At 40.2% G+C, this 11,858-nt stretch overlaps 1 protein-coding gene across 2 annotated transcripts in view; it reads left to right on the top strand.

Annotated features, from left to right (window-relative positions):
• The window catches only part of rgr (regular), a 133,086-nt gene extending 125,290 nt beyond the window's left edge, over nt 1–7,796 (top strand). For both annotated transcript variants that reach the window (XM_067770292.1, XM_067770293.1), the window contains one exon: nt 6,806–7,796. In XM_067770292.1, coding sequence (XP_067626393.1) covers nt 6,806–7,179 — 374 coding nt within the window. In that variant the 3' untranslated portion in view covers nt 7,180–7,796. The remainder of the gene's footprint in view (nt 1–6,805) is intronic.
• Nucleotides 7,797–11,858: the final 4,062 nt, after the last annotated feature.

Raw genomic sequence — 11,858 nt, forward strand, 5'->3', positions numbered from 1 at the left:
ACCAGTACATATTTGTTTCCGTCGTTGCTAGTAGGAAATGAACCGGCGACATCCATAGCGATTCTTTCAAATGGCGCACCTGAGTTATATTGCTTCATCTGGCCATGACTTCGTGTTCTGGGCCCTTTCGCTCTGCTGCAAACCTCGCAGTACGCAATCCAATCAGTGACCGACTGACGGCAACCAACCCAATAGAATCTCTGTTTAATCTTCTCGAGCGTCTTCGTGATTCCAAGATGACCTCCGCTTGGACCATTATGCAGCTCGCTGAGCACATCAGGAATCCTCTTTCTGGGAACAACTATCAGTTTATTCTTGTATTTACCATCCTCACTCTCCCATACTCGATGAAGGCAACCGGATATCAATTCTAAACTGTTCCACTGTGCCCAATATGACTTCGCAATGGGACTCTCTGCTGATATCTCTTCTCTGTTTGGTCTTTCATTTCGTTCGAGCCCTTGCATAACACGTGACAGATCTGCATCTTCTAGCTGGCACTTTCTTAGCTGTTCCTTGTCCCATTCATCTGTACATGTTATAGTCATTAGCCGGACATCTATAATGTCTTCTTTAGCCTCGGCTTTTGAACATTGCTTGCATTCCAAACTACATGGTCTTCGTGACAATGCATCGGCATTTCCATGGGTACTACCTTTTCGATGCTCAATGGAAAAGTCATAGCTTTGTAGTCGCTCGATGCACCGTGCCAATTGTCCTTCCGGATTACGGAACTGCAGTAGCCATTTTAAAGCTGCGTGATCTGTCCTGACACGGAATCGCTGGCCGTAGAGGTATTTGTGAAAATGTTTAACGCACTCTACCAATGCCAACAGCTCTCTCCGCGTAACGCAGTAGTTCCTCTCTGGTTTTCCAATCGAACGGCTGTAATATGCAACTACCTTCTCCTGTCCATCGACCAGTTGTGATAAAACGCCTCCTATAGCATATCCACTCGCATCTGTATCTAGAATAAATGTTGCTCCTGGAATCGGATATGCTAACATTGGGGCAGTGCACAAACGCTCCTTCAATGTTTGGAAAGCCACCTCTTGCTCCTTCCATTCAAAAGCTTTATTTTTTCTTGTAAGCTCATGGAGGCTATGGGCTACGCTGGAAAAATTTTGTACAAATCGGCGGTAATATATGCACAGCCCAAGGAAACTTCTTAATTCATGTAGGTTCTGTGGTCTTGGCCAATCCTTTACAGCCTCTATCTTTTCGTTCGCAGTGCAGATGCCCTCTGTCGTTACCTTGTGACCCAAATAATTTACTTCCTTTTTAAACAGCACACACTTTTTGGGACTTAACTTCAGACCAGCGCCAGCTATTCTTTGGAAAACTTCCTCCAAGTTCTTAAGATGTTCATCGAAATTCTTGCCCAATACGATGATGTCGTCCAGGTACACCAAGGATGTTTTCCAATGTAGTCCTTTCAATACCTGATCCATGAGTCTCTCGAAAGTAGCTGGTGCATTACATAGTCCAAAGGGCATTACTGTAAATTGCCAAAGACCATCTCCGACGCTGAAGGCTGTTTTCTCTTTGTCTTCCTCCTTTACCTCCACTTGCCAGTAGCCGCTTTTCAAGTCCAGTGTGGAAAACCATTTCGTACCAGAGAGCGAGTCCAGAGTGTCGTCAATTCTTGGCAATGGGTAGCTATCCTTTTTCGTAACGTCATTCAACTTCCGGTAGTCCACGCAAAACCTCATTTTTCCATCCTTCTTCTTTACAAGTACTACCGGTGAGCTCCAGGGACTAGCTGATGGTTCGATGACGCCGCTGTCGCTCATTTCTTGTATAATTTGACTCACAACTTGCCGCTTCGCCAGTGGAACACTACGTGGAGCTTGACGGATCGGCCTCGCATCTCCAGTGTCAATTTGATGTTTCACAACGTTGGTGCGGCCTGGTTTAGAACCATCCTGGTCAAATATGTTCGCGTACTTTAGGAGCAGTTGTTTTGCCTTACTCTGATATGCTTCCTCTAGCCCCTGCGTCCATGCCGTGATGTCATTTGAAAGATTAGTATTACTAGCTGAAACGTGTTCCTGGAGCTGTTCACAGTTAATAACTACTTCAGCCTCTTGGCATCTTCCCAAAATAGCTCCTTTAGTCAGTTTGAGTGGTGAATTGAACTCATTGAGTACTCTTACCGGAACACGTCCATCTATTTTTGTCATAGCCAGGGTTTTTCCTACAAGTATGTTCAGTGCTGATTTGTTTGCTGCTTCGACAACCCACAATTTGTTTGTCCCACAATCTCCATCAACCTTTGCCCAGATGACTGCTTCGGATTTTGGTGGTATTCGCTGACTCTCTTCCACCAGCACTCGTTTACTGCTGTAGCCTCTCTCGTAGCCGAAATTAAGTGGTACATCCATGTTCTTATATCGCATCGTCTTGCTTTGCATGTCGATCTTGATGCCCTGGTCGATTAAGAAGTCCACTCCAATTATGATTTCATCAACAATCTCTGCCACTATAAAATTGTGTACTACCGTGACGTTCCCAATTGCGACTTCACATGATACTTCTCCTAGAACCGTGCTGTCTTCTGCAGTGGCTGTACGCAATCTTGCTCCATGCAATGGTGTTATCTTCTTGTTGACTAAATCCGCTCGAATGATGGAATGAGATGCACCCGTATCTACAGTCAGTAAACGTTCCTTTCCATCCACATGTCCTCCGACAGTAAGATTGCTTGACCTTCTTCCAATTTGCGAGATAGAGATTATGGGGCATTCAATTGAGGGAGCCAGCTGTCGCCCCTTGCGGCTGACTCGCTTTAGTTTAACGATTGAGTGGATTTGGAGATTTGCTCGTCTCCTTCAGCTCTGCGTTTACGGCCACCCACATTGTTGGAACTATTGGAATTGCTACTGCAATGTCGTGCAATATGACCTGGGTTGCCGCACTTGAAACATTTAATAACTCCGGCATTTTTCTGTTGTGATCCCTTCAGTGCTTCCAAAATTGTGTCTACCCAATCTGGTCTGTCCACTTCCACACGATGAGCTTTGTATGGTGGTTTACTCAATAGTGAGGCCGTTTCCTGAGTCAATGCATGTGATACCGTTTCAGCAAATGTCAGTTTTGGGTTTGCGTATGTAGCTCGCTTCGTTTCCACGTCTCGTATGCCATTTATAAAACTCTGGATTTTTACCCTCTCGGTGTATTCCACGGGTGCGTCCGCATTTGCGGGATGAGCCAACCTTTCAACATCTGAAGCAAACTCCTGCAATGTCTCATTTGCTTTTTGGTAGCGGTTTTGCAACTCAATTTGGAATATCTGTTTTCTATGCTCGCTTCCATAACGTCGTTCTACAGCAGCCATCAATGCTTCATAATTGTTCCGCTCTCCTTCGGGAATCGTCTGTAGGATTTCCGCTGCTGGCCCCTTCAATGCCACGAACAGTGCAGCAACTTTTTCTTCCGCATTCCAGTTGTTCACTGCTGCGGTCTTCTCAAACTGTAGCTTGAAGACCTGGAAAGGAACAGAACCGTCAAATGATGGTGTTTTTACCTTCGTATTACTCGCTGAAGCAGCCGGCCGATTAAGTTGCAACTGCTCCATACGACCTTTTAATTCATCTACTTCTGCCTGAAATTGAGCCATTTTTGCATCCTGCGCTTCCAGTTTTGATGATACCTGTTCCAAAATTTCTGCCGACATTTCAGATATACGTGCCTCTTGCGCTTCCAATTGAGATGCCATATATGTCTTTTGATCTTCCAATTGAGATGACACTTCTGAAATACGTGCCTCCTGTGATTCCAGTTGGGATGCCATATATGTCTTCTGCTCTTCCAGTTGGGATGCCATATATGTCTTCTGTTCTTCGAGCTGTGTTTCCACCTTGGATGTAATCTGTGTCGACATTTCTGACATACGCGTTTCTTGTGCTTCAATCTTCGATGTTATGCGTGTTTCCTGCGCTTCCAGTTGGGATGCCAATTGCGACGACATTGATGCTACTGTCGATGTTTGTGCAGATATTGCAGCCAATATCATGTTCAAGTCTGTGCTGGTAACTGTCTGCGATGTTTCGTTTTTCTCTTCAATTTTTGTTGTCTCCTCGCCATCAAGATGAAAGACATACTCTTCCACGTTAATTCCCTCTAATTCCATTGCCTCTCGTAGTCGTGCCTGAAGTTCGAGTTTATTGCCGGTTGTATTCAATCCACGGCTGTCCAACTCCTTCTTCAGTTGCTGGATCTTCAATTCACTGAATTTTGCCATGTCCTTGTTGTCCTCTGGAATTTATTCAACAATTCCTCTTCTGACACCAATTGTAACGAATTTGCTTGTAAATCCTCTTATTTGCAATCCTCTGCTAAGTTCGAATCACTAAACTGTTGAATAAATAACTCCAATATTGAATAATGGAAAAATGGCCTTTATTAAAATACTTCACAATAACACTCAAACTGTGCAACGAATTGCTTAATAACCAAACTGATAGCTCAAATGAAACTCCACTATTCAAAATAATACTGCTATTGCTCGCTAGATATCGTCTTAGTCGTAACTGCTTGACAACTCAAATCAAACTGAATTACTTCTTACTCGCTTGCCCCGCTTTTATAGTTTACGCTGCATACTTCTAGGCTCTTCGATTTCCAGAACTTACTAGTTTCGGCTACAAAATCGCCAGCCACAACTACGTGCACAAATTATTGCTCTCTCTTGTGACAACTCAGATAAGATATATGCATGTGTTTGTGCATTGCCGCTCCGCTGCTCGTATACGTACATATGTGTAGACGCAATTATTTATTCGTTTATGTAGATACATAAAGATTGAATTATTGATGTGAATGTTTGTAGTTTACAGTCTCTCGCGCGCACATAGGCATATAAGTAAATGCATCTGTGTGTGACATCTCTCTGGGCTGCCTTATATATGTGTATACTTGATTTAATTATTAACGTAAATACTGCTTGGCATGGCCTTAGCATCGCCTTAGTGATGGGATAATTTAGTGATGCTAATATCCGTGACAATATGTATTTATACGAAATTAAACTCGGTAAAGTGTCAATTGCATACCTAACGGGTGACGTGAAATAGGCTAAATTCCTTTAGCCCATTTCTTCGCTTTTAACTAAAATTATGACACTATTGAAGTAAATGGGCGATATATGTATATGGGTGATATAGGCCTACAGGGGAACCGAGCACCCAAAACTAACTTCGGTAGCGCGCCAACGGGGACCTTCCGGGTGGTGTGTAAAAACCTATTTTTTCAATTCAACTTCAAGTAATTTCACCATAATTCTATGTCAATTTCATTTGATTTTACATAATTTTTATATTTTTGTTTAAGGAGCTCCGTACCAAAACGTTATAATTACATTTGAAAAGTTTGTAGAAAATTTAAGAAAATACAATCAAAAAGTACAACGTCTTAGATCAAATTCAAAATTTTAATGAAAAATTTAAGTAAGTTAGACCAGTTTGCTATATTTCCAATACTTGGTGCAGAGACTGAGTTGAAAAAAAAAATACAAGTTGGTCGAATTTCGACCACAGGCGATACTAGTACATATTTATACCTTATACAGATACTTGTGTTATTTAAATAAAACGTTTTTTTCACAATTTCAGCCACCAAGCGCCAGAATATGGGTGTAGGTAAAACACAATTGTTTTGATTTCGTTTTTGATAACAACGAAGCAAAATTTCTTTTTGATATTTTTTTTTATATCAATAACATTCTCACAATTTTGTTTTTAACGATGATTATTGAGAAAACTGTCTTAAATACAGTTTTCTCAATGATCAGGTAGCCCTTATTATAATTTTTTTATGCAGATCTTAAGTATACTAATATGATTCGCTTGGTTGAGTAAATTTTCCTACAGGTTGGATAATTGATGCATATTGGAACGATTTTTCGTCATCCTTTTTCAAATTTGGTTTGGTGGCAAACCTGTTTCGGCATTGCGCCATCATCAGTCTCGATTTTCGTTCAAGGGACGACGGAAAATCGTTCCAATACACATGAATATATTAATATGCTTATGCATGTACATACCAGCCCCGGAATTCCAACAATCGCTAACACTAAAACTCCATAGCCAAAAATATCTACAACAGTATCAAGGGCACAGAAAAGCGTGCAATATTTAGTACCATGTGGCCAAAGTACTATTTAAGCAAAGAGTTAGGCTGTTATTCCTTGCGACCATATGATATGTACTACATACTTTTCTGCGCACTTGTTACTGTTTTAGACCTAGTTTACATTAAACGAGATTACCTTTATTTTCACACTTCGCTCCTAATCGTTAATCATATAACTAAGTTCACCATACACATTTGTCCCCTCGATATTTGGTAATTATGAACAAATTTTAGAGAGACGGATTTGTTTTCATAGAAAAAGTTCCACTTCTAGAGTGTAATCTCTAATTGGAAGCACAAAACAAAAGAGAAACGTAAACATTTTACAGAAAATAATCTAGTAAAAACTGTGTCTCAATTTTTTAAACTGCCTCGAGCTCATCAAAATTTAATAAATAATCTAGTAGATTATCTATTGACGATTTGTTGTAGCTTAAGGCATGTGTAAACGTGGTGTTAGATAATTTTAGCGATAAACTTTTAGCGTTAGCGAATGTTGGAATTCGGGTGCAGTTAGTAGCAGTTTTTCGGTACGAGTTTAAACTCTAGTTAAAGCTGACCAAAGCTTAATCCTGTAGAAGTTTAAACTACCACTGAAAAAACAAGCCTTAATAGTAATAAAACATTTGAATTTAATAAATCCTCTTCCAAAAATTGCATATCTCCCATCCAGGTGAACGTCCCTATATATGTGATATCTGTGGAAAATCCTTCAAAACTTGGTCTTTTTACGACACTCACCGACGTGGCCACCTCAAACAATCCAATTTCCTTTGTCCTATCTGTGATAAGGCTTTCTACGAACGTAATCGCTATACGGATCACATGAATGGCCATTTAAATATCCGCAAACATGCTTGTGATGTGTGTGGTAAATCTTACACAACATTTGCCAATTTGAAGAAACACACCGAATTGCATTTGCCTGTGAAAAAATATAAATGCGACATTTGTGGTCAACGATTTGCACAATTTGCTAGCGTCCGTTGGCATAAACGTAAAATGCATACGTCAATGAATGAACAGCTCGAACAAATTGAACAGTGATGTGCAAAAATTTCTTACAGTCATGTGAAAAATATTTGAAACAACAACAAAACTATTCGCAAGGCTTGAATGTGAATATTTAGGGTTTTCTTAAATCTACAAAATTTAGATATTTATTTGTGAAATTGTGACTTAATTTAGATATTTAAATATTTGCTATTCTACAAAGTTGAAATGCAAGAACAAAACTAGTTAATCAATGATGTATTAGATTAAAACCAAAACATAAAATTGAGACATAGCCGCAAACAAATTTATAAGAAACACTTAACTCAGGACAAATTTTATTGTTGCTTATCACCGTTAAAATTGTCTATGCAGGGATGTCAAAAAAAAGTAACCCATTATTGATTTAAGAAATTGCAGCGATTTGGCTTATGTATGTACATATGTATTCCAGTAGATTAACTTTTTCAGATTAATATATTACTATCTGAGCATGCTTTAAAATTCATCCACGTTTTTAAGTTATTGAGAGTATATTGACATTTAAAGCGAACTTAAAATGCATACAAGGAACATTTGATTTTTTCGCTTACAGGCTTGTTTATAGCTGTGTTTCAATTATCTTTAGCGGTTTTTAAATATACCTCATAGGCTGCTTACGTATAGATATTGTCCTTCCTTTGCCGGATGTTGGAAGTTTGTTTATTACTAAGTAAACATAACAACAATTTTAATTATAACTAGAGCCGTCCATCCATCTGACGATTTATATGCGCATTTTTGCAATTCATTTCGTTGAAATAAGATATTTATTGAAAATTTAGCGAACTAGTTTAAACTACTTACACAAAATTTGCTCTTTTTTGAGATACTCACCGCCAAACTCGAGCAGGCTACCTTCAATAGTTTGTATCTTTAACTGCTGTTTCATGATGCGCTTCAGATTTAGAATGTCATACAAAAGCACAACAATTACGCTAACTCCTTTAAATAATACAACAAAAAATTTAGTATTTCTATCGATGCTTCGTCTTATCTACATAAATTCAAGCTAATCTGAATAATCAGAAGCCAGCGTCTGTGAAATCGCATATAACGGGTGTTTTAACTGGAGTTTGTTTTTATTTAGCATTAAAGTTATGTTTATTGCAATGTTTTTTCAACATAGTACTTTTACAGTGTATTTGTATATTGTTGGGCTCTTTTTAAGTCGAGTTTAAAGAGTCAACAAAAGTATATCAAAATCAGTCACATCAGAAACCCGTTGAGCAGTATAAGAATTCAATTAGGAAACAATTATTTTCTCCATTGAAAATTTTTCTCATTTTATTTGTTAACGTCGCTGTTACTAATATACGAACTTAGTTCTGTAGTTAACGAGCCTTCCTAACCCGCTGTTCAGAGCTGGGTAAATTCAATTCCATTACATTACCCATTACATTCCTCAGTAATTGGAAAAAGTAACCAATTCCTTTCCTCAACAGCAAAAGAATTGATTACATTTCAATTCCTCAAAAAAAAAAAAAATACCAAAAGTAATTTCGTTTTTTGAGGCTCAAGTACAAACAATTTTTTGTTTGTAATTGAAAAAAAATACTTTGCTCAAATGTAATTTCTGCCCCAGTACTTTCGAAAGGAATTGCAAATGTAATTAAAAACTTTCCAATTACATTACAAGGAATGGAAAAAGTACTTTCGAATTTCCCATTCCATTCCTCAAAGGAATTGCGAAAGTAATTGAAAAACTACAAGTTAGTTTGTGTAGAGGAACTTACTCCGGTTGATGTGGGTGACTTTTCGGGTCACACTTTTCATTATTTCATTAGATTTTTTTGTGAGAGGTTACTGAAAGCATTTGGAAACACCAATGAATATAACATCATTATCCTCTTAAAGTTTACAGCTAAGTAAGGGCATTTCCTTTCCTTCCTCCGCTATCAAAGGGTGGTAGCTATAGGAAAGCAGCATACTTTTTAATTTTCTTTGATACATTCAGCTGGCATAACGTAAACACCATTAATTATTTAAAATGTGTTTTCTTTGGTTGTTACATATTTCACAAATGCAATATAGAAAAAAGGATTCCGGCATAGATGTAGAATGTATTCCAATAAAAAACAATTTGTGTTGATGAAATTGTAAATTTTTCGCATGAATTACCTGGCTTTATATGGGAAAAGGGTTCGGAAGTATGCTTCTAATATCCCTCACTAAGGTAGGCACCTGGTCGTTTGTGTGAGGTGCTGGCCGGTTTAGGACTGGCATATACGCTGTTTCGCCTCATAGGAGCGCGGCGGAATGTCGGTGACCAAGAACTGCCAAGCCCCTAACTCACGGTGCTATTCGGACCGTTCCTATTGGACGATTTGCAGCCAGGGAATAAATTCGAACGAAGCCTTCCCGATACCGGACCACTCGGGAAGTATTGTTGGCATTACTGCAGTGGAGGCCGGTTCTTTCCCCGTACATAATACTGAACCGCGAGCCCGCCCTGTCGGGCAGGTGGTCATACGACGAAGATGAACGACTCATTATCTAATTCTAATAAGGACGGTTATAATGGGAGGGCCGAGTCCCTAGCCAAAAACGACAAAAACGCATTAAGCGATGCGTCGGACCCGGGGAGCGAGAGTAGTGCTGATTCAATGAACTCCGTATTGGAAAAGCATACAACTGAAAACGGAGTAGAAGAGTGGAGAAGGGTACTGGGCAGAGGAAGTAAGAGAGCCCTGTCGCATTACCGATCAGCACTAAGAATTGTCCAACGCCTGGGAGCAGTGGTCGAGCCAACAGAAGCGGTAGAAGTAGGTCGAAGGCAGTTAAAAAGGTTTGTTGCGAGAAACTCTCGGCACTGCAACCAGTACAAGTAGGAAGAAAGGTCGAATGACAGAATGAAGAGGCAACTTTCGGCGGAAGGCGAAATGTATGCTTTCAAGACTCTGAAAGGACCCAGTCCCAGAGCCGCGAGGCAGGGCAGCCGCATAGACAAGATAAGTAGGCCTAAAGCTGTGGGACAGGTGGCCCCAATAGCGAGATAGCAACTACCCCGAAAGCTGCAAGTCAAAGGAAGGACATCAAAAGTGGCGAAGTGTCAACTAGGGAAGTAGGAGATAAGCTAAAGGGAGAAAAGGCTAAGACTCCGGCTTTTCCCGAGAAGATGAATGATGTGGCAAGGTAGTCACTGACTTTGGCGCTGGTTGATCGTAGGAACCCTTTGGGACAGATGACTGCTGAAAGGGAGCTTATTTACTTAATGCTTAATATGATACGGGAACAACCACGCAAGGCCTTGGTGTGAAGATAATAGCATCCTCGAGCTTGCTGTGGTTGGAGGAAGTGGTTCCAAACCTCCAGAGCCAAGGTACGAACGCGAAGTTCGAGGTGGTGGATAAAGCGCAAATCCCCACGGTACCAAAAGATAAAGTATGTATACCATGCGTGATGAAGTCGAAGGATACACTGCGACTTCTGCAGAATCAGAATCCGAATATACCGACACAGGATTGGACATTGGGATCTATACATTGATTTCCATTATGCTGCAATATCACCAGGCTCAGCGCCTGATATATGTTTAAAAATTAATTAAAAGATTCTGTAAAGTCCTTATCTAACCCAAAAAAACACAATGATAACACAGGCCGACAGCATCTCAGACCCAGAAACCGGACTATATATTTTCGAAGGAATTTGGTGCTATGAATCGAAAGCTGGCCTCAAAATTTCTCTATCAGCTCTGGTTTTCGAGATATCCTAACCTAAAATTGTCTAACCCCTAGAAACCACCCCTACCACACCACAAAATTTCAAAATGCGATATCTCAGCGAAAAAATATTTGAGCAAACTTAACGCAATTTGAAAGAAGAAGACTTGTATTTAAAGATGCCATCCTTTAATTTTGGTGAAAGAATACATCTACAAGACTTCAAAACCGCTGATAGAGCAATTCTGAGGGCAGATTTGGATTCAGCGCATCACAAACATTCGAAAATATATAGTCCGGTATCTGGGTCTGGATGTTGGTTAAATTTTGTCGGCCTGTGTAATTTATCCATCGCCTTTGGCGATACAACTCTGGTGACTCGAAGACATGCGTGAGCGGGGTTTTCCGGCAATTTTTAATGCCCGAAATTTTTAATTCCCCGGATGAGGGGAACATAGACACAAACACGACGTGTGACCCGTTACCATACCCCACAGAGGTTGAAGAAGCCATGAAAAAAGCCAAACCTTCTAAATCAATAGGTCAAAATGGAGTAGTCATGCCAATGCTAAAACATCTTGGCGCTGAGGGAGAAAGCTACCTGACGCACGTTTTCAAGCCTGGGCAACCGGCTAACGAAGGTGAGTTATAACGACCGGTATCACTCCGTTCGCGAGTAGCGAAGACATTGGAAACCTTCCTGCTCCGTCAGTTTAGTGTGAATCTTCGCCTGGCCACTCATCAGCATGGCTTCCGCAAAATACATAGCACTACCAGCACTGTCAAAAGCTTTTGACACAGTTAACCACGGTACTATACTCCAAGATATAGAAGATTCCCCCTTTCCCCTTTGTATAAAAAGATAAACTGAAAATTGTTTGAACCTAGCCGGCCAAATCTACGGTCACTGTTTTACGACGTGGAATATTGGACCTTCACGTCGATGGTGTTGCGCTACCGATTATCAGCCATTAAAATATCTTAGGAGTAACATTCGATCACACTCTGACCTTCAAGACGTTTGCCATC

Source organism: Eurosta solidaginis, chromosome 3 (genome assembly GCF_040869045.1).
Source record: "Eurosta solidaginis isolate ZX-2024a chromosome 3, ASM4086904v1, whole genome shotgun sequence".
NCBI lineage: Eukaryota > Metazoa > Arthropoda > Insecta > Diptera > Tephritidae > Eurosta > Eurosta solidaginis.